This window comes from Eriocheir sinensis, chromosome 61 (genome assembly GCF_024679095.1).
Source record: "Eriocheir sinensis breed Jianghai 21 chromosome 61, ASM2467909v1, whole genome shotgun sequence".
Taxonomy (NCBI): Eukaryota; Metazoa; Arthropoda; class Malacostraca; order Decapoda; family Varunidae; genus Eriocheir; species Eriocheir sinensis.
The window spans coordinates 4,707,328-4,730,343 of record NC_066569.1 but is presented as its reverse complement, the minus strand read 5'-3'; the positions used below and the strand labels follow the sequence as shown (position 1 = coordinate 4,730,343).

Genomic DNA, 23,016 nt, shown 5'->3' with positions numbered 1-23,016 from the left:
GTAGGATTGGAAAGAACAGGTAAGGAATGGAGGAAGGAGGAGGAGGAGGAGGGACGGCTGGACAGAACAGGTAATGGACAGAGGAAGAAGGAAGAGGAGGAGGAGGAGGAGGAGGAGGAGGGAAAGGAGGTGAAAATTCTCATTCTAACCCTTCTCAAAAAACTGGGCTATGGCGGGGGCACTTAGAATGGGCATAGGGTGAAAGAACCAGGTGATGGGTGAGGGGTGGGGGGTAGGGGGCATTTGGCAGGTGAGGGGGCAGCCTAAGTCGGGGGGAAGATCTGGGTGGGGGGATGAGGGGGGCAGCCTAAGTTGGGGGAAGTTCTGGGTGGGGGGTGGGGGGCAGCCTAAGTCGGGGGAAGTTCTGAGTGGGGGGCAGCCTAAGTCGGGGGAAGTTCTGAGTGGGGGGTGGGGGGCAGTCTAGGTCGGGGGGAAGCTCTCGTTCCACCGCGTCTCGAAGAAGGATCGCAGATTGTGCCCGGCTTTGCCCACGGGGGAGTCGTCCTCATTGAAGGTCTCACAGTTGTTGAACATGAGTCGAAGGTCCTCGCAGAACTCCTCCCGCGACTTGTACCTGTGTGGTGGTGTGGTGGTGGTGAGGAAGAAGTGGTTTTATGATAGTGGTGGTGGTGGTGGTTGTGAAGAAGAAAGGTAAGGAGGTGATTTTATGATAGCGGTGGTGATGGTGAGTGTGGTGGTGGTGAGGAGGAATGGTGGGTAAGAAGTGGTTTTATGGTGGTTGTGGTGGTGGTGGTGGTGGTGGTGAGGAGGAGGTGTTTTGGTGATTGTGGTGGTGGTGGTGAAGAAGAGGAGATAAAAAAAGAGGGGAAAGAAAAGTTAGAATTAGTATCAATTTTCTCTCTCTCTCTCTCTCTCTCTGATACACAAACAAACAAACACACAGACATAACACACACACACACACACACACACACACACACACACACACACAATATCAACCAATCCATAAACTATCCAACCAAATAATCTTTCTCTCACAAACACACAAACAGACATAACATCACTCCAACACACACACAAACACACACACACACAATATCAACCAACCACACATAAACAGAACAACAAACCAATCAACCGAACCACCAATCCGCCACTCACTGATTATCCTCCAGCTTCTTCTTGATGACGGAGAGGTCCATGGGCCGGCGGATGATCTTCTTGTAGGTGGGAAACTGGCGGGTGTTTACGGGCAGGAGGAACGGCCAGGCATCTTCGTGGACCTCAAGCTCGCCAACGATGGTCTTGCACGCCTGGAGGTCCTTCTGCTCCTTCTGCGGGGGGTGGAGGAAGGGGGTTAGGGAGTGAGTGAGGGTAGGAGGAGGAGGAGGAGGAGGAGGAGGAGGGATGGAGTGCAGAGAATGAGAAGAGAATGAAAAGAGAAGGAAAAGAGAATGAAAAGAGGAATGTTTTGAGAAGAGAATGAAAAGAGAAGGAAAAGAGAATGAAAAGAGGAATGTTTTGAGAAGAGAATGAAAAGAGAATGAAAAGAGGAATGTTTTGAGAAGAGAATGAAAAGAGGAATGTTTTGAGAAGAGAATGAAAAGAGAAGGAAAAGAGAATGAAAAGAGGAATGTTTTGAGAAGAGAATGAAAAGAGAAGGAAAAGAGAATGAAAAGAGGAATGTTTTGAGAAGAGAATGAAAAGAGAAGGAAAAGAGAATGAAAAGAGGAATGTTTTGAGAAGAGAAGGAAAAGAGAAGGAAAAGAGGAATGATGTGAGAAGAGAATGAAAAGAAGAAAAAGAGAAGGAAAAGAGAATGAAGAGAAATTGAGAAGAGGAATGATGTGAGGGAATGAAAAGAGTGAAAAGAGAAATTGAAAAGGATTGTAGTGAGAAAAGAATGAAAAGAGAAGGAAAAGAGGATGAAAAGAGGAACATTTTGAGAAGAGAATGAAAATAGAATGAAGAGAAGTTGAAAAGAGGAACATAGCAGTGAAAAGAGAATGAAAAGAATGAAAGGAGAATGAAGACGGATGAAATGAGAAGAGAAAAAAAATACATCAATACAACACACACACAGTAGGTCAGGTAAGGTCAAGTCAGGTCATCAGGTCATATTAGTGAAAAGAGAATGAAAAGAATGAAAAGGAGAATGAAAACGGATGAAATGAGAAAAGAAAAGAAAATACAGCAATACAACACAGTAGGTCAGGTAAGGTCAGGTCGGGTCAATCAAGTCAGGTCACGTCGGGTCATCACCTTCTTATTGGCGCGGTCCTTCTTGGAGACGGCGGGTGACACGGCTCCCTGGGGCTCATCCACGGCGTCGGGGGGCGGGTCAGGGGGCGGGGCGGAGGCGTTGCTCTCACTCACCTTCTTGGCACGACCTCGGCGACCCCGCGGACTCTTACTGGTGCAGGCGGGGCAGACCCACTTGTTCCGGGGCACCTGTGTGGGGGAGGCGTGGTCAGGGGTGAGGGGGGGGAGGGGTTGTGTGCCGGAGGATGGGTTGAGTTTACAGTAAGAGTCTTTGTTGTGTTTTCATTCTTCAAGGTAACGGGCAAACACAAAACAAGTAAAAAATATAAAATGTCCACAGCAATGCTCCTACAGGAAAAACTTGAGTGTGTGTGTGTGTGTGTGTGTGTGTGTGTGTGTGTGTAAAATAATATAAGTGCGTGCATGCATACCTTATTCAAGTTTGGCGTGATGCAGGTGGTGTGGTAGGCGCGGGGACACACGGAGCAGTGGACCAGCGTGCGGCCCTCAGTGCCTCCACACACCAGGCAGTGCCGCTGAGCCGTGTCGCTGAACTTGTTGACGCACTCGTAGCAGTACCAGTCTCCGTCGGGAATGTTGTTCATGGGAGGCTTGAAGCAGTGTGTGTGGTAGCCCTTGTCACACCCGTCACACAGCAGCAGCTTCTCCTCGTGGTCCCCGCTGTGGCAGAACTGACAGTATGCCTTCATGATGCTCTTGTCCCACGCCACGGCTGTCTCCAGCATATAGGTGCACATCGCCAGCTGGGCCGCCGTCTCCGCCTTGCCCACCGCCTCCCGCCACACCTGCAGGCCCTTGGGTACCTCCTTGGTGTCCGGGGCTTGGTCGTTCTTGGGGTTCACTGGTACGCCTGTTTTTAGGGGTGAAGAAGAGGTGTGAGTGAGTTGATGGTTTGATAGAGAAGGAGGAAGAGGAGGAGTGGTGACAAAAGAGGGAGAGATACAAGAGGACAAGAAATAAGAATAATGGAGTGAAGATAAAAATGGAAGGGCTAGAAAAGGAAAACAAATGAGTGATGAGGTGAAAGAAGACGGAATAGAAAGGAAAATCAAATAAAAATATTGAAATAGAGATAAAGAGGAAAGGATAGAAAAGGAAAACAAATAAAAATAATAAAATAGATAAGAATAACAAGATAGATAGATAGAAAGACAGATAGATAGAGAGAAACACACACACACACACACCAAGTTAAAAATGAAAAACACACACAAATAAAATAAGACAGACAGAAAGAGAGCGAGAGAGAGAAACACACAAACACACACACACACAACTTACCAAGGGGCGGCTTGAGGTACCGTCGCTCAATTCCTTCTTCCAGCGCCAACAGCCGGTCCCTTCCGACGTGTATGGGGTTGAGGCGGCTGTCCCCCTCATCCGTCGGCTCCAGGCATGATGCGCGGAACTCACCCACCTGGCGCTCCCCGTTGTCGTTCAGCCGCCAACTCTGGGGTGCAAAAGACGGGTGATGGGTGAGGGTGTTGATGGGGGATTCTGGGATGTGTGTGTGTGTGTGTGTGTGTGTGTGTGTGTGGGTGGGTGTGTGTGTGTGTGTGTGTGTGTGTGTGTGTGTGTGCTTTGTCCCTTATGCCTCTTCCTCTCTCCTCCACCTTCTCCTCCACCTCTCCATCCCTCCTCACTCACCTTACTCTGCATGGAGGCGTTGGTGATCTTCTCCTCCATGGCGTAGACAGAGTCCAGGATGGCAAAGTCCACCCTCAGCGCCACGTCCGGGAGCCAGTGCTGCGGCTGGTCGGCCACCGGCGTCCCAAACTCGTCGTACACCACCTTGGCGGCCTCCTCTGGGTCGGTCTCCAGGTTGGTGGCGTCGGCGTCAATCTGTGGGGGAGGAAGGGAAGATGTTGACTTGCTTAGCTTAGCCTAGGTAAGATTAACGTAGAAGTGCTTATTCCTGCCTGACATGGCCAAGATAAGGCTTACATTAATGGCCAGTCTCGTGTCATGGTTCTGATTATTACACAACAGGATTTTACAGTGATTACATAACGTGCTGCTAGTGTTGCTCCTCTCCCTGAAACTCCCGGGTCAAACACTGTCCCCACAAGCACGGCTGATGACACGAGGCTGGTACACAAAATAATTTACTCTTGACCTGCCCGGCCCAACAGGTAGGCAGTGGCAGTACAGCGTTCCCTCAAGGAAGCTCGTCCAATATCACTTTTTTTCTATTTCAATACTTTCCTACTTCTTTTGAAAAATCCACAAATGAAAAGGGAAGCTTGTCCAATACTGGCATTTTTTCTGTCAATACTTTCCTACTTCTTTTGAAAAATCCACAAATGAAAAGGGAAGCTTGTCCAATACTGGCATTTTTTCTGTCAATACTTTCCTACTTCTCTTGAAAAATCCACAAATGAAAAGGGAAGCTTGTCCAATACTGGCATTTTTTCTGTCAATACTTTCCTACTTCTCTTGAAAAATCCACAAATGAAAAGGGAAGCTTGTCCAATACTGGCATTTTTTCTGTCAATACTTTCCTACTTCTCTTGAAAAATCCACAAATGAAAAGGGAAGCTTGTCCAATACTGGCATTTTTTCTGTCAATACTTTCCTACTTCTCTTGAAAAATCCACAAATGAAAAGGGAAGCTTGTCCAATACTGGCATTTTTTCTGTCAATACTTTCCTACTACTTTTGAAAAATCCACAAATGAAAAGGGAAGCTTGTCCAATACTGCCATTTTTTCTGTCAATACTTTCCTACTTCTCTTGAAAAATCCACAAATGAAAAGGGAAGCTTGTCCAATACTGCCATTTTTTCTGTCAATACTTTCCTACTACTTTTGAAAAATCCACAAATGAAAAGGGAAGCTTGTCCAATACTGCCATTTTTTCTGTCAATACTTTCCTACTACTTTTGAAAAATCCACAAATGAAAAGGGAAGCTTGTCCAATACTGCCATTTTTTCTGTCAATACTTTTCTACTTCTCTTGAAAACCCAAGAATAAAACAGGAACATTATACACACTCAGCCAGCGATGTCTGTGTGTGGCTGAGGGGCGACTCTACGCTATACACAGCACTAGAGCTAGACACTTCAGGGCAACAGCAAGGACAGGTAAATCATTGGCTACCTCACTGTACACGGACGGTTATTGCTACTCTAGTCTATGCTATAGTACACTATGCTATATTATGCTAGCCTACACCATGCTGAGCTCTGGCCCCTCCTCCTCCTCCTCCTCCTGTAAGCTGAGGTGGTGTGTGTGAGGCCAAGATGCATAAAAAGAGTTGTGTGAGGAAATAACAGGCAGAGCAAAGGAGGAATGCAGCGTGTGTGTGCGTCAATCCTCATGCTAGCTTTGTCTCTCTCTCTCGCTCACTCTCATTCTCTCCCTTTCTCTCTCTCTCTATGGCAACGTTGCTAGATTGTCGTACTCAGCTGCTTGTATTTCCCGACTTCCTACCACAAAACCGTCTTCTGGACTCCAATAACGAAACCCATTTATAGTTATCGTTAAAAGAATTAGATCCTGATGTTTAGTTAGGCGTCAGACACCAGTAAATACTATGCTCTGAGTACAACAACCTGGAACTTGATTGTCGTACTCAGCTGCTTGTATTTCCCGACTTCCTACCACAAAACCGTCTTCTGGGCTCCAATAACGAAACTCATTTATAGTTATCGTTAAAAAGAGTTAGATCCTGCTGTTTCTTGGCAATAGTCAGGCGTCAGAAACAGGTAAATACTGTGCTCTGAGTACGACAATCTGGAACTTGATTGTCGTACTCAGCTGCTTGTATTTCCCGACTTCCTACCACAAAACTGTCTTCTGGGCTCCAATAACGAAACTCATTTAGAGTCATCGTTAAAAGAGTTAGATCCTGATGTTTCTTGGCAATAGTCAGGCGTCAGACACCGGTAAATACTGTGCTCTGAGTACGACAATCTGGCAACAGTGCTCTATGGTACTCACGGGAGCCACCAGAGCCAGTTTGTTTTTGTGGGTGCGCTGAGGGGAGGAGGAGCACCAGCACTCAGGTAATGTTAGAACCATGTCTCTTATACGCTAAATTGACCTAACTAGACCTGACCTAAACTAATGTAACCTAACAAGAGCTAACCAGACCTATGGTGACCTAACAAAACCACCTGAACCTAACTAAACCTAACCCTGACCTAGGCTATTGAGAGCTAACCAGATCTAACATGACCTAACAAAACCTACCTGAATCTAACTACAGCTAAACTAACCTAACGTATCCTAGCTCAATTTAATCTAACTAGACCTCACCTAAGCTAACCTAACGTGACCTAACCTGACCTCACACTGCCATTACAGATCCCTTAACCCTTTCATTGCTAAACGCTCGCAGCAAGCGTTAGGCGTATTTGCTGGTGGTGCTAAACGCTCGCTGCAAGCTCCAGCCGCACTCAGTTCTCACAACACAGGATTGCCAACTGAGTAGGCTCTTCACTAAATTTGGTGGAAAATCATATCAGCCCAGTGTGGCAAATCTACGGACGAGTAACTGGTGGATGTTCTTGCCCAATATAGCGGCATTTTTGCATAGCTTCACCTATCACCTGACTGATTCTTTGACCAAATAGTTGTAAATATTGCAGTTGGCAATACTCCCTTGTCAGAATCTGAAGGAGAGATGTCTGCAGTTCCCTCAATATGGCTGATCATCGCGCACGCACCGACGTAAGTGTTAACATTCAACACTCCCTGAACATGCATGTACGTTCACAAGAGAGGCATACATAACCGACTCCTATAGATCTGGACCTCCTCTTTCCAGTGGTGTTTTTGGTTTTTAGCTGTGATGAATAGTTTTGAGATACAGAGGTTAAAAGAGACCCCCCATTGGGCTCCCTGACTGTGCCTGAGGGGATAGTCACGTCCGCACCACACGCAAGGAAAGGGTTAATGCTGACTTACTGACTGACCAAATGACTGACTAGTTTATTTAATGATTGCCTAAGTGACTAACTAAATGGCTGACTAACTGAATGACTGGCTGACTGACTGACTGACTAGTACATGAACACATTTGAAGATGGCAGCTGACTGTTGTTGTGGGGTGGGGAATTTATTTTCAACTTGTTAAAACTCAAACGAACAAATTTCTGTATCGTCCCAATTGGTTTACTTTTTGCGACCGTCTCTCTCTCTCTCTCTCTCTCTCTCTCTCTCTCTCTCTCTCTCTCTCTCTCTCTGTGTACGTATACTATCTATATGTATGTTACTGAGTCTGTGTGTACGTCTATGTGTGTGCGTGTGTCATTAAATTTGTGTGTATGTCTGAAATTAAGTCTGTATGTATGTGCGTATGTTATTAAGTCTCTCTCTCTCTCTCTCTCTCTCTCTCTCTCTCTCTCTCTCTCTCTCTGGGGTATCGGAGGACAGGTTACAACGGTCAGTTTTTTGTCCGAATTGGTATAAATTTTCCGAGTTTTCGTCCTGCTCATCTTCATATGCAGAGAAGGGGAATGCAACTTTACTTAACACAATGAAAATAAGTGTTAGTGGTGATAATGGTGATGATAAATGCAGTAATAATAAGGAGAATGACGTACTTTTTTTTTTTTACAACAAAGGAGACAGCTCAAGGGCACAAAAAAAGGAAACAATAATAAAGAAAAGCCTGCTGCTCGCTGCTCCGACAAAAACAATCAAAAGAGGTGGCCGAAAGGGAGGTCAATTACTGTTACTGTTTATTGCATTTAGTAGTGAGGTTAAGGGAGGACTGCGGAGGGCTTCTAAGTTAATGACATCTTTTTATTCATTTATTTACTTTTGTTTGGTAGAGGAGGATGAACAACATGAAGGAAAAACAATATACCTTTGCCAGAATAAGGGAGTGTGAGTGATATGTTAATGCGAGGATGTTCACTATCAATCAAGTCTGCATAAGTGTCTGTGTGCATCTGTGTGTGTGTGTGTGTATGTGTGATTAAATTTGTGTGTATGTCTGAGTACGCGTGTGTATATATAATTGAGTTTATGTCTGTATGTGTGTGTGTGTGTGTGTGTGTGTGTGTACGTGTGTGTGTGTATCTCTGTATCTGCCGGGACTCACCTTCGATATAGCGTTCTTCACGATGGAAAAGTTCTTCTCGATAAATCTCTTGAGCTCCCTCTCGCGCACGCCCCTCTCGTTCAGCGCGCCGATCATCTCCTTCAGCTGGTCCATGTCCCCGAGGTGCCACCAGCCCGTCTTGTACTCTGGGGTGGGGACAGAGACACCGGTAACTTAAATATCAAAGACGTCTTGTTGAATATCTAAGAGCGAAGTCATGTGGGTAATCTAACACCCTTCCCTGCCCTTTTGTCCCCTCCCTTTCTTTCCCTGCCCCATATTTCCCTTCCCACCCTTCCCTGCCCACCCTTCCCTGCCTTTCTTTCCCTGCCCCTTCTTCCCCTCCCTTTCTTTCCCTGCCCACCCTTCCCTGCTCCTTTCCCCCCTCCTCCCTGTTATTCCCTGTCTTCCTGTCCTTCCCTGTTCCATCTTTCTCTCCCTTTCTTTCCCTTTCCCCCCCTTCCCCACTGTCTTCCCCTGTCTTCTTGTCCTTCCCTGTCCCTTCCTACGCCCCCTGTCTTCCCCCGTGAACCCCTGCCCCTTCCTCCATCCCCTTCCTTTCCCTGTTCACCCCTGCCACTTGCTATCCTCCCCTACCCCTTCCTACCCCCCTTGTCTTCCCCTGTAAACCCCTGCTCCTTCCTCCCCCCCTCTCTGCTTTCACTATCACCCTGTTATATCCACTCTATCCCTGCCCCTTCCTATCTCATTGTGAACCCCTGCCCCTTCCTACCCCCTGTGAACCCCTGCCCCCTCCTTCCACTGCCCCCCACACTCACCGTCGGGGATGGGCAGCGCCTCAGCCGTCTGGTGCAGGCGTTCCAGCAGCTCCTTGTGTGGCAGGGACTGGATGCCGCCCATGAGGTGTGTGCCAACGGCGTCTGAGGGGGTTGTGCCGGGGGCCGGGGTGGCTGGCGGCCCTCCTGGGGTGGCAGTGAGGTCCGTGGTGTTGGTGGCATCAGCGGTGGTGTTCCCTGGGGTGGCTGAGGCTTGGTCTGGGGTGGCGGTCACGCTAGGGGTGGTGTTAACCTCTTGGCCAGCGCTGACCTCCATGGTATTGGTGCCTGGCGTGGCAGGGGGTGGGGCGGGGGGCTTGGGGGTGCTGACTGCTAGTGGTGGGTTGAGGGGGGTTGCGGGGGTGGCGGGGGGGCGGGGCGGGCGGGTGGGGCCGGGGGGGGTGCCGGGCGTGGGGCTGTGGGGACCATTGTACCTGGGGCAGGGGGAGGCCTCTCTGGGGGAGCCCCGCGGGGTACCGTGTGGGGTGTGACCGCTGGGCAGGGCCTCCATGGTGGACACATCACAGGGGGTGCGTGGCAGCAGGCTGAAGGCCAGCTTCTCCCGCTGGGCCACATGCTCGGGCCGCAGGTACTGGCCGGGCACCAGGCCCAGACCCAGGGCCAGCAGGTTGGGGTCGATGCCCTCCCCGGCGTTGGGGGGCGGCGGGGGCGTCTCCTTGAGGCCGTTCACCAGGTAGGGGCTGAGGTTGGAACCCAGCATGGGGGGGTAGAGGTCGGCGATGGCGCTGCTCATGGCCTCCCTGTTCTCCATGATGCCATTCTGGCCTGACGGGGCACGCGAGTCATCCCGCACCCTGTCCTCGCCCCGCCCCGCCCCGCGCTTGGGGATATCTGGGACGTCGCTCTCCTCCGCCTCCTCCTTCAGCTCCTCCTCCTTCTTCACCTGCAGGAGGGGCGCGGCGGGAGGCTTCACGTCCGCGCCCTCGCCCTCTTTCCCCTCCTCCTCCTCCTTCTCCGTCTTCACCTCCACTTCAGTCTTCACCTCCACCTTCTCCTCCTTCACCTCCGCCTCCTCCTTCACCTCCACCTTGGCCTCCTGTTCCTCCTTGGCCTTCCGCTCCTTCTCCTCCCGTGCCGCTGCCAGCCGCTCCTCCAGCTCCTCTTGCGTGAGGCCAGCCTTGGAGGCGGAGGAGGGGATGGTGAGGGGGAAGTGGTCCCGCCCCGTGTAGTCGCAGGACGAGAGGCCCTCCAGGAAGGGGCCCCCGGCGTGAGGCAGCACCCACATGGTCCTCTGAGGGGGGAGGTGTGGGTGAGGGGTGGTGGAGGTGTGGGTGAGGGGTGGTGGAGGTGTGGGTGAGGGGTGGTGGTGTGGGTGAGGGGTGGTGGAGGATGAAGGGGAAGATGGAATAGGTGACAATGTGGAATAAGAACATCCACCCTCGTATTAAAAGCTAATGATACAAAGGTTATTAAAGGAGAAAACACCATCTTAGAAAACAAAACAAAAAAAACTGAAATAAAAAAAGAAAAACAAACCAAAAGAATAAAAGACTCGGGTGACAAGATGAGAAGAGGACAGAAAGTATATCGAAAGAAAAATATCATGTTTGAAAAATGAGGAAAATAAAAAAGCCTACTAAAAAATAATAAATAAATAAAAACAATCACAAAAAAATACACAAAACTCAGGTAATAAAAAAAAGGACAGAAAATATATTGAAAGAAAAATATCATGTTTGAAAAATGAGGAAAATAAAAAAGCCAACTAAAAAATAGAAAATAAAATAAAAACAATCACAAAAAAATACACAAAACTCAGGTAATAAAAAAAAAGACAAGATATTGAAAAAAATAATAATAATAATAATAATCTTCAAAAAACAAAAAAATAACCACAACCAACACAAAAAAACACTAAGCCGGAAAAAATGAAAACAGATAATCACAAAAACTAAGCTGGTTAAAAAAAAAAAATAAATAAATAAATAAATAAATAAAAGAAAAAATATCAGCTTGAAAAATGGGAAAAATAAAAAAGCAAATAAAGAAAAACAACAAAACAAGGAAAACAAACAAACAAGAAAGTCATAAAACTTGGGTAAACAAACGAGCAAATGACAGAAAATGTATAAAAAGAAAAAAACAGGGTCTAAAAAAAACAACAAAAAATATTAAAAGAAAAAAACAGGATCTAGAAAAACAACAAAATATAAAAAAAAAATAAAAAACAGGATCTAAAAAAACAAATAAAAAAATAAAAACAGGATCTAAAAAAACAAAAAAAAATAAAAAATTAAAAACAGGATCTAAAAAAAAAAAAATAATAAATAAAAACAGGATCTAAAAAAAAAAAAATTAAATAAATAAAAAAAAAAACATGATCTAAAAAAACAACAAAAAATACTAAAAAAAAACAGGATCTAAAAAAACAACAAAAAATGTTAAAAGAAAAAAACAGGATCTAAAAAAACAACAAAAAATAATAAACCCAGAACAATCGACCCCCAAAAAAAAACATTAAAAAACAGGAAAAAGAAAAAAACGGCAGAAGAGGACAAGGTAAAATCCGCTAACGAGTCCGGCACACACTCACCTGGTACCTGTCCTGGCCGCAGTTGAAGCCGCGCACCTGCTGGGCCGTCTCAAACAAGTCTTGCCGCACCTGGTTCATCTGGCGCTGCAGGATGTCCAGTGTCTTGGAAGCGTCGTCTGCGTTCAGCCTCTTGTCGTCCTCCTGAAGAAAGGCAACAGTCAGCTTCAGGGTGATGATAATGCAGGGAGAAGAGAAAGAGTGGTAGGTTGGTAGGAAGATGAGGGGGAGGGAAGAGGGAAGGAGAGGGTGAAGATGGGGGAAACATGGAAACATGGAAATGCAGGCAACAGAAAGCCTATTGGCTCATTACGAGGTCGCCCGCTTGGGTGATTTAATCTGCTCGACCGCCACCTGGGGCTTGGTGAGCAGATGAAAGCACCTCGATATTGAGGAGCAGATGGAAGCCCCTCGTTATTCAGTTTACTCCTGACGCAGCGAAATGACGGTCGATTCTATATTTGAAGGAGTTGATGGTATTCGCATTCACTACTTCTGAGGGAGAGAATGGTAGGTGGGAGGAAGATGAGGGGATGGAAGGAGGAAGAAAGGGAAGAAGAAGAGGGTGAAGATAGGGGGAGAGATACTGGTAGGTGGGTAGGAAAAGAAGGGGATGGAAGGAGAGAGGAAAGGAGGGAAGGAGAGGGTGAAGATGGGTAAAGAGGAGGAGGATGGAGGGGGAAGGAGGAGGAGGAAGGGGGGGGAAGTTAGGAGGAGGAAGGAGGGGGAGGAGGACATGAACAGTTAGCTTTGGATTGATGTTAATGTGGGAGTTTATGGTTGACAATAGTGCATGAGTTTATGGTTGACAATAATAGAAGTGTTGAAAATAGAGGAAGGATTAGTACTGAACTGAGGAAGATGGAAGAGGATCATTGCAAGTTCGACCCCAAGAAGAAGATAGTGCAGGAGTTTATGGTTGACAATAGTGCATGAGTTTATGGTTGACAATAATAGAAGTGTTGAAAATAGAGGAAGGATTAGTACTGAACTGAGGAAGATGGAAGAGGATCATTGCAAGTTCGACCCCAAGAAGAAGATAGTGCAGGAGTTTATGGTTGACAATAGTGCATGAGTTTATGGTTGACAATAATAGAAGTGTTGGAAATAGAGGAAGGATTAGTACTGAACTGAGGAAGATGGAAGAGGATCATTGCAAGTTCGACCCCAAGAAGAAGATAGTGCAGGAGTTTATGGTTGACAATAGTGCATGAGTTTATGGTTGACAATAATAGAAGTGTTGAAAATAGAGGAAGGATTAGTACTGAACTGAGGAAGATGGAAGAGGATCATTGCAAGTTCGACCCCAAGAAGAAGATAGTGCAGGAGTTTATGGTTGACAATAGTGCATGAGTTTATGGTTGACAATAATAGAAGTGTTGAAAATAGAGGAAGGATTAGTACTGAACTGAGGAAGATGGAAGAGGATCATTGCAAGTTCGACCCCAAGAAGAAGATAGTGCAGGAGTTTATGGTTGACAATAGTGCATGAGTTTATGGTTGACAATAATAGAAGTGTTGAAAATAGAGGAAGGATTAGTACTGAACTGAGGAAGATGGAAGAGGATCATTGCAAGTTCGACCCCAAGAAGAAGATAGTGCAGGAGTTTATGGTTGACAATAGTGCATGAGTTTATGGTTGACAATAATAGAAGTGTTGGAAATAGAGGAAGGATTAGTACTGAACTGAGGAAGATGGAAGAGGATCATTGCAAGTTCGACCCCAAGAAGAAGATAGTGCAGGAGTTTATGGTTGACAATAGTGCATGAGTTTATGGTTGACAATAATAGAAGTGTTGAAAATAGAGGAAGGATTAGTACTGAACTGAGGAAGATGGAAGAGGATCATTGCAAGTTCGACCCCAAGAAGAAGATAGTGCAGGAGTTTATGGTTGACAATAGTGCATGAGTTTATGGTTGACAATAATAGAAGTGTTGAAAATAGAGGAAGGATTAGTACTGAACTGAGGAAGATGGAAGAGGATCATTGCAAGTTCGACCCCAAGAAGAAGATAGTGCAGGAGTTTATGGTTGACAATAGTGCATGAGTTTATGGTTGACAATAATAGAAGTGTTGGAAATAGAGGAAGGATTAGTACTGAACTGAGGAAGATGGAAGAGGATCATTGCAAGTTCGACCCCAAGAAGAAGATAGTGCAGGAGTTTATGGTTGACAATAGTGCATGAGTTTATGGTTGACAATAATAGAAGTGTTGAAAATAGAGGAAGGATTAGTACTGAACTGAGGAAGATGGAAGAGGATCATTGCAAGTTCGACCCCAAGAAGAAGATAGTGCAGGAGTTTATGGTTGACAATAGTGCATGAGTTTATGGTTGACAATAATAGAAGTGTTGAAAATAGAGGAAGGATTAGTACTGAACTGAGGAAGATGGAAGAGGATCATTGCAAGTTCGACCCCAAGAAGAAGATAGTGCAGGAGTTTATGGTTGACAATAGTGCAGGAGTTTATGGTTGACAATAATAGAAGTGTTGGAAATAGAGGAAGGATTAGTACTGGACTGAGGAAGATGGAAGAGGATCATTGCAAGTTCGACCCCAAGAAGAAGATAGTGCAGGAGTTTATGGTTGACAATAGTGCAGGAGTTTATGGTTGACAATAATAGAAGTGTTGGAAATAGAGGAAGGATTAGTACTGGACTGAGGAAGATGGAAGAGGATCATCGCAAGTTCGACCCCAAGAAGAAGATAGTGCAGGAGTTTAGGGTCAATGATAATGCATGACAACCTTAACATTCATATCCAAGAACACTATTATTATTACCCTTATTACCCTTATTATCATGTGAAGGGAGCAAAGACATTTACACATATCGCCTTTACAAATTACCTACATAAATTACCTGGAAAAATCACCTGAATGAACTATCTTTACAAATTACGTATCCTTACAAATCATCTTCACACTGACGATACTGGATAACCTAACAACTTTTTCCTTCATATCCCCAAACGCATACACAAACAAATCACACACAGTTAACTATACGAATAAACACACACACATGCACACACACGCACCTCGTCGGGGATCTCCTCCAGGTTGTTCTCGCTGTCGTTCCCGCTCTCGTTCTCCTCGTCCTCCTCGTCCTCCTCCAGCTTGTCCTCATCCTTGTCCTTCTTGGCGTCGGTCTTGTCGTGGTCGCCGCCGTGACAGGAGGACACACTGGACATGTTGGAGTCCTCGCCGCCGCGGTGTTCCATCATGGAGCGCATCGCAGCGTTGTAGATCCTCTTACGCGCCACGCTCATCCTTAGTCTGGGGGGAAGGGAAGGGGTGAGGGGCATGGTTAGGTGAGGGAGGTGAGGGGTGAGAAGACAAGGGGGGGTGAAGACAAGAGAGTGAAGAAGGGGAGGGGTGAAAAGTGAGAGGGTGAAGAAGGGAGGAAGAAAACAAGAGAGTATAGAAAACAAGGAGATGCAACAAGAGGATGAAGAAAAGTAAAAGAAGAAAAGAGGATGAAGAAGGCAAGATTAGGTGAGGGAGGGGAGGAGGGGGTGCAGAAGACAGGAGGGATGAAGACAAAAGGATGAGGAAAAGTAGAAGAAAATAGGATGAAGAAGACAAGGTTAGGTGAGGGAGGGGAGGAGGGGGTGCAGAAGACAGGAGGGATGAAAACAAAAGGGTGAAGAAAAGTAAAAGAAGATGAAGAAGGCAAGATTAGGTGAGGGAGGGGAGGAGTGGGGTGAAGAAGACAAGGGAAGAAGCCAAGGGGATGAAGACAAGAGGATGAAGAAAAGTAAAAGAAGAAAAGAAGATGAAGAAGGCAAGGATAGATGAGGGAGGGGAGGAGGGGGTGAAGAAGACAAGGGAAGAAGACAAGAGTGAAAATGAGAACAGAATGAAGACAAAACAAGAAAATGAGGAAAACAAAAGAATGAAAAAGACAAGAAAATGATGAAGGCAATTAAAGGAAGAAAAACAAGTCAGTAAACAAAATAAACAAACAAACAAACCAATGAAGAAAACAAGACAATAGAAAAGACAAGAAAATGATGAAGACAATTAAAGGAAGAAAAACAAGTCAGCAAACAAAACAAATAAACAAACAAACCAATGAAGAAAACAAGACAATAGAAAAGACAAAAAAATGATGAAGACAATTAAAGGAAGAAAAACAAGTCCACAAAACAAATAAACAAACAAACCCAAAACTTTTTTTTCTCCATAATTGTTATCTTTTTATTTTGCCCTTGAACTGTTTCCTCTACTGTAAAAAAAATAAATAAATAAAATAAAAATAAAAAACTCACTTTCTGATCCGCGCGTCCAGCTTCCACTTCTCCGTCTTGAGTCCGTTGTGGCGGTCTAGCGAGTCTTCAATCTGCCGCACCACCGCCTTGTTCTGCAGGAGCTCATTGCACACGTACGCCACGATCTCGCTCTTCTGCGTCGGGTTGAGCGCCAGGAACGGCATCACCACCAACCACTGACCCATCTTATACGCGTCCATTTCCGCCAGTCTCGCGTCCCACTCCTGTCCCTTCTTCGGGTTCTCGCGTCGCTCTTTCTCCGTTCCCATGAGGCCGTGGATGACGCGGACCTCCCCCATGGCGTTCGCGTTGAGGTAGACTCGTAGGATTTCGGATATATTGGCGTGGGTGATGTCGGCACGGTTGAGGGTCTGCCCGAGGATGGTGGTGTGGCGTTGTGAGGAGGGAATGCCCGGGTCCTCAATAGCGCAGACTAAGAGGTGTGACAGGACGCTCAGTAGCTCCTCCTCGCTCTCGGTGTCGTTAAGTAGCGCCATCTGCAGGCTCTGGATCGACGGCAGCGACTCCATGTCTGCCAGAGAGGGAAAGTGTGTGTTTGTGAAAGAGAGATGGCCTGTTTGTGGACTGGGAAATGTTTGCACTTAGTATGTAACTGGAAAAAAGATTATTGTAGTAACAGAATTTTATCTTTAACACACACAAAGGGGATCTGAGAATATGGGCTACACACACACACACACACACACACACACTAAATGAAGGAATAAACACCGGGAACACAGGAGGACACAGTAAAAAATTGAGGAAAGGAAGATGCTTGAGAGACATAAAGAAATATAGCTTCCCACAAAGAAATTCAGAGGTTTGGAACAGACTAAATGAGGATGTAGTATCGGCGAAGAGTGTGCAAAGCTTTAAGGAAAAGTTGGACAAATACAGATACAGAGACGGGACCACACGAGCGTAAGCCCAGGCCCTGTAAAACTAGGTAAATACAACTAGGTAAACACACACACACACATACCTACACACTTACACAAGGAGCCGTCACGCCCACACTCACCGAAGCCGAGTGTCTCCCCAAAGTTGTGCAGGAACTCGAAGACCATGAGGATGTTCCCAAAGGCCTCGGGGGGAAGTCTGAGGCCCTGCAGGCGGGGGGCGTCGGGCAGTGGCGTGTGGTCCGTCAGCTCCATGTCCTCCTTCACCTCCTTCATCAGCTGGTTCAGTTCTCTCGCCTGTAGCCTCTCCTCCCGTTTCCTGAGACAAGTTTTAGACAAGTTTCAGACAAGTTTTAGACAAGTTTCAGACAAGTTTTAGACAAGTTTTAGACAAGTTAGAAGTTTTATACAAGTTTTAGACAAGTTTTTGACAAGTTTTAGACAAATTAGAGACAAGTTTTAGACAAGTTAGAGAGAAGTTTTATACAAGTTTTAGACGTTTTTTTTATTTTTATATACAGCAAAGGAGACGGCTCAAGGGCAACAAAAGGCCGCAGAGGGGAAAAAATATAAAATGTCAATTAAAACGTAAGCCAATGTACTTACCTCTCTCGTGTCGCTCGCTTCTCTTCCTTCATCTCCTCTCTCCGCCTCTCCCTCTCCTCATGTCTCTTCCTCCCCTCAATAGCGCGCACCAGGACACCATGGTACCTCCGACGTTCCCGCTCCTGACGGCCAGAGAAGACGGAAGAAAGAGGAGGTGAGTGGCCGACCTTACTCCTCCTGCACACACTCTCTTAACGTATATTTTGAGGTACTGAAGGCCCGGAAGGCTAATGTTAAGTCATGTCTAGGGTTTTGCTGTGGCCGGCCTCTATTTTTAAACATATCGGCGTCACCATTCGCCCATTTGAAAAGCCTCTCCTATAAGTTGCTCTGCGATTTCTCATGGACTGTTTTGTGACCCCAGTGATGGTGTGACATGACTTTTGGTATTTTGAGAGGAAAAAACACCCTTGACAACCCGGTTACTCTTCCCCGTGGCCTTGAGAAATAGTCGTTTTAGAAGCTGCTGGGATTTCCATGGACTGTTTTGTGACCCCAGTGATAGTTTGACATGACTTTTGGTATCCTGAGAGGGAAAGTCACTCATGAAAACCCAGTTACTCTTCCCTGTAGCCTTGAGAAATAGTCGTTTTAGAAGCTGCAGGGATTTCCATGGACTGTTTTGTGACCCCAGTGATAGTTAGACATGACTTCTGGTATCCTGAGAGGGAAAGTCACCCATGAAAACCCGGTTACTCTTCCCTGTGGCCTTGAGAAATAGTCGTTTTAGAAGCTGCTGGGATTTCCATGGACTGTTTTGTGACCCCAGTGATAGTTAGACATGACTTCTGGTATCCTGAGAGGGAAAGTCACCCATGAAAACCCAGTTACTCTTCCCTGTGGCCTTGAGAAATAGTCGTTTTAGAAGCTGCTGGGATTTCCATGGACTGTTTTGTGACCCCAGTGATAGTGTGACATGACTTCTGGTATCCTGAGAGGGAAAGTCACCCATGAAAACCCAGTTACTCTTCCCTGTGGCCTTGAGAAATGGTCGTTTTAGAAGGTGCAGGGATTTCCATGGACTGTTTTGTGACCCCAGTGATAGTTTGACATGACTTCTGGGTCTTGAACAGGATTTTTATGGAGTGTTTTGTGACCCCAGTGATAGTTTGACATGACTTCTGGGTCTTGAACAGGATTTTTATGGAGTGTTTCATGACCCCAGTGATAGTGTGACATGACTTCTGGTATCTTGGGAGGGAAAGTCACCCATGAAAACCCAGTTACTCTTCCCTGTGGCCTTACAGAATAGTCGTAATGGGTGCCTGATATGTTTAAAGACTTGGCCCGCTGACTGACACCACAAGCAGAAAACTGAGCCTTGTTGGAGTATTACGTCTGGCTGCTTGTACTCGCTGGGCAGACTGTGACTTATAGCACCAGCAGTAATAGTTGTAGTCATGGTAGTAATGATAGTAGTAGTAGTAATGGTTGATATTCTAATGGTTGTTGTAGTAGTAGTAGTATCCGCTGTTCATGTTAACTTGGTAAATATGCCCCGCCCACAGTCCCCCAGTAACCACCAATGAGAGTTTACCTTCCTCCAAGCATCCACCAATCACATGCACTGGATTAAAGAGTGGGCGTGGCTTGTATGAGGTCAATAAGATACAGTTATTTGGGGAAGGGGGAGGGGCTTATTTCTGAAGTTAATGTGAACAGGAAATCTGGCAATGATGCTACCCAGTAACCACCAATGAGAGTTTACCATTTTCCAAGCATCCACCAATCACATGCACTGAATTAAAAATGTGGGCGTGGCTTGTATAAGGACCGGCCTATGAGCTACAGTTATTTGGGGAAGGGGGAGGGGCTTATTTCTGAAGTTAACATGAACAGGATATCTGGCAATGATGCTACCCAGTAACCACCAATGAGATTTTACCATTTTCCAAGCATCCACCAATCACATGCATTGAATTCAAGAGTGGGCGTGGCTTGTATGTGGACAGACCAATGAGATACCATGAATGGGTTAAGGGGGAGGGGCTTATTTCTGAAGTTAACATGAGCAGGATATCTGACAATGATGCTACCCAGTAACCACCAATGAGATTTTACCATTTTCCAAGCATCCACCAATCACATGCATTGAATTCAAGAGTGGGCGTGGCTTGTATGAGGACTGGCCAATCAGCTACAGTTGTTTGGGGGAAAGGGGAGGGGCTTATTTCTGAGGCTAATGTGAACAGGATATTGCAGTAGTAGTAGAAGTAGTAATAGTAGTAGTAGTAGTAACTGGGATTTCTGTTAACTATCTCTTTAGCGAGTGCTGTGGGATGTAAAGAGATGTTTTTATGAAGGCAAAATGCAATATATATCTACAGTAGTGACGTCTAAATGCAATATATATCTACAGTAGTGACTTTCTTCAGGGCACAGATGCAAGACTTAACAAGGAACCCAGTGTTGCTTGGTTGGTTTATCTATACTAAAACTGGAAGGCAATAGAGAAAGGGAGAGGGAAAAATAGGGGGAAAAAAATAATTGAAAGAGTAAGAATTGGGAGTAGTCATAGTAGTAGTAGTAGTAATAGTAGTAATAGTAGTAGTAGGCAACAGAGAGAGGGAGAGAGAAAAAAGATGGGGAAAATACAGATGATAGATTAAGAATTGGTGGTAGTAGTAGTAGTAGTAGTAGTAGTGGTGGTGGTAATGTAGGAGGAGGAGATGTATCAAATAAACAAACATAAATGAACATAATAAAGAGAATGGAAGCAATTTTAAGTTAATAAAATGATAAATGAGGTAGCTAAGAACAGTTGTGGAGTCTTGAGGAGAGGCAGAGAGATGAGAGCCAAGCAGAAGCAGTCCATTACTACGCTTTGCAAAATTCCGCTAAATCTCAATAATTACTCCTCTTTCTCTACAACAAGACAGGAGGCTTATCAAGTGATTGTTTGGCTCTAAGAAAATTCTACTAAGTCTCAATAATTACTCTTCTTTCACAATAGCAAGACAGGAGGTTTGTCAAGTGAGTGTTTGGCTCTAAGAAAATTCTATTAAATCTCAATAATTACTCTTCTTTCTCTACAACAAGACAGGAGGTTTGTCAAGTGAGTGTTTGGCTCTAAGAAAATTCTATTAAATCTCAATAATTACTCTTCTTTCTCTACAACAAGACAGGAGGCTTATCAAGTGAGTGTTTGGCTCTAAGAAAATTCCACTAAGTCTCAATAATTACTCTTCTTTCTCTACAACAAGACAGGAGGTTTGTCAAGTGAGTGTTTGGCTCTAAGAAAATTCCACTAAGTCTCAATAATTACTCTTCTTTCTCTACAACAAGACAGGAGGTTTGTCAAGTGAGTGTCTGGCTCTAACAGTGTCTTGATAACAGTGTGGTGGTCAAGAAGGCAGGCGACTCGTGATGAAAAATGGTTTGTTTTTTATCAATTATGTAAATGTTATGGAATGAACAAATGATAACATACTGGATAAACGTCTCACCAGAGCATTCTCAAAATTAGTAACAGCAAAACAACGTACTTAAAACACATTCCAGGATAAAAATATTCTCGGGTAGCGAAGAAAAATGTGAAAAATGTAAAAATGTCTTGCTGGAATTGAAACTGGGAGATGACTTGTAAATAAACATATGGAACTCAAGCGCTGACTCACAAGCTAAGCAGCATCTAAACTTAAATGGAGGTAAACAAAACCATGAACAACCAACTACAGATGCCAATATGTTCATGTGTCTTGTAGTGGTGGTGTGTGGTGGTGCATGGAAGGAGCTACGTGACTGAGGCTGTCCTGGAGTGTGGCGAGGCAGGACTTAGAGAGAGAGGGGCAGAGGCTTGCTGAGAGGAGTTAGCAGATCACAGTGGTATGGCTGCTAGAAAGGGGGCTGAGGGGGGCTGGATGGGGCTATAAGGAGCCTAATACCTCCCTAAATAAAAGATGACCCTTCCATTCCTCTTCCTAGCTGGACCACTGACTGAGAGAGTTAGCAGATCACAGTGGTATGGCTGCCAGAAAGGGGGGCTGAGGGGGGCTGAATGGGGCTATAAGGGGGCTAATACCTCCCTAAATAAAAGATGACCCTTCCAATCCCCTTCCTAGCTGGACCACTGACTGAGAGAGTTAGCAGATCACAGTGGTATGGCTGCTAGAAAGGGGGCTGAGGGGGGCTGGATGGGGCTATAAGGGGGCTAATACCTCCCTAAATAAAAGATGACCCTTCCATTCCTCTTCCTAGCTGGACCACTGACTGAGAGAGAAAGAGAGAGAGAGAGACAGGAGGGAAGGGAAGGAACGGAATAAGTCTTAGAAACAGAGGAAAGGAGAGGAATAAGATCAAGCAACAAAGGAAAGGAGAAGGAAATGAAGAAGAAAAGATAAAGAGGAAAGTGAGCAGAGAAGAGAAATCAACACAAGGGTGAGTGAGTGAAAGAGTGAGTAAGTAGGGTAAGCAGGTAGGTGAGTAGGTAGGTAATGTAGGTGGAAACAGCAGGTTAGTTATGTAGAGCAGGAGGAACGAACAAAGAAAAAAGAAGAGAAGAATAAATCAGCAGAGTGTGAACGAATGAGAGGAGCAGGTGGGCAAGTAGGTAGGTAAGCAGGTAGGTGGGTAGGTAGGTAATGTAGGTGGACACAGCAGGTTAGTTATGTAGAGCAGGAGGAACAGAGAGAAAAAAGGAGAGAAGAATAAATCAGCAGAGTGTGAACGAATGAGAGGAGCAGGTGGGCAAGTAGGTAGGTAAGCAGGTAGGTGAGTAGGTAGGTAATGTAGGTGGACACAGCAGGTTAGTTATGTAGAGCAGGAGGAACAAAGAGAGAAAAAAGAAGAGAAGAATAAATCAGCAGAGTGTGAACGAATGAGAGGAGCAGGTGGGCAAGTAAGTAGGTAAGCAGGTAGGTGAGTAGGTAGGTAATGAAGGTGGACACAGCAGGTTAGTTATGTACAGCAGGAGGAACAAAGAGAGAAAAAAGAGAAGAATATATTAGCAGTGTGTGAACGAATGAGAGGAGCAGGTGGGCAAGTAGGTAGGTAAGCAGGTAGGTGAGTAGGTAGGTAATGTAGGTGGACACAGCAGGTTAGTTATGTAGAGCAGGAGGAACAGAGAGAGAAAAGAGAAGAGAAGAATAAATCAGCAGAGTGTGAACGAATGAGAGGAGCAGGTGGGCAAGTAGGTAGGTAAGCAGGTAGGTGAGTAGGTAGGTGAGTAGGTAGGAAGGCAGGGAGGTGGGTAAGCAGGTAATGGAGGGTAAGGACACAGCAGGTTAGCCCCTTCACTCCGATGACGCCAACGTTAGCGTCCGACGGGCGTCACCGTATGGAGAGGGTTAGTCCTCTTCTAACCCTCTTAATCCTCTTCCATTTCCTCTTAATCCTCTTCTAAACCCCTTAAGAGGAAATGGAAGAGAATTAAGAGGAATTTACAGGAGGATTGAGAGGTTAAGAAGATGATCAATCCTCTTCTATTTCCTCTTAATCCTCTTCTAAACCCCTTAAGAGGACATGGAAGAGGATTAAGAGGAATTCAGAGGAGGATTGAGAAGTTTAGAAGGTGATCAATCCCCTTCCTTTTCCTCTTGATCCTCTTCTAAACCCCTTAAGAGGAAATGGAAGAGGATCAAGAGGAATGTAGAGGAGGATTGAGAAGTTTAGAAG

General features: G+C 45.5%; 1 protein-coding gene and 1 long non-coding RNA gene across 18 annotated transcripts in view; one reads left to right on the top strand and one right to left on the bottom strand.

Annotated features, from left to right (window-relative positions):
• Positions 1-336: 336 nt before the first annotated feature.
• LOC126986201 (bromodomain adjacent to zinc finger domain protein 2B-like) overlaps positions 337-23,016 on the bottom strand; it is a 125,844-nt gene continuing 103,164 nt past the window's right edge. For 15 of the 17 annotated variants that reach the window (XM_050842163.1, XM_050842164.1, XM_050842160.1 and 12 more), the window contains 13 exons: positions 17,404-17,525; positions 16,893-17,116; positions 15,896-16,427; positions 14,663-14,900; positions 11,626-11,766; positions 9,075-10,323; positions 8,296-8,441; positions 3,892-4,086; positions 3,526-3,694; positions 2,655-3,094; positions 2,224-2,412; positions 1,123-1,295; positions 337-574 (listed from right to left, as the gene is read on the bottom strand). In XM_050842163.1, the coding sequence (XP_050698120.1) occupies positions 421-574; positions 1,123-1,295; positions 2,224-2,412; positions 2,655-3,094; positions 3,526-3,694; positions 3,892-4,086; positions 8,296-8,441; positions 9,075-10,323; positions 11,626-11,766; positions 14,663-14,900; positions 15,896-16,427; positions 16,893-17,116; positions 17,404-17,525 (3,972 nt within the window). In that variant the 3' untranslated portion in view covers positions 337-420. The remainder of the gene's footprint in view (positions 575-1,122; positions 1,296-2,223; positions 2,413-2,654; positions 3,095-3,525; positions 3,695-3,891; positions 4,087-8,295; positions 8,442-9,074; positions 10,324-11,625; positions 11,767-14,662; positions 14,901-15,895; positions 16,428-16,892; positions 17,117-17,403; positions 17,526-23,016) is intronic. The other 2 variants (XM_050842167.1, XM_050842173.1) reach the window with 1 other exon arrangement.
• On the top strand, positions 20,434-22,905 carry LOC126986203 (uncharacterized). Its single transcript, XR_007739395.1, has 3 exons — positions 20,434-21,821; positions 21,969-22,232; positions 22,377-22,905. It is a non-coding gene; the product is annotated as an uncharacterized LOC126986203 (long non-coding RNA).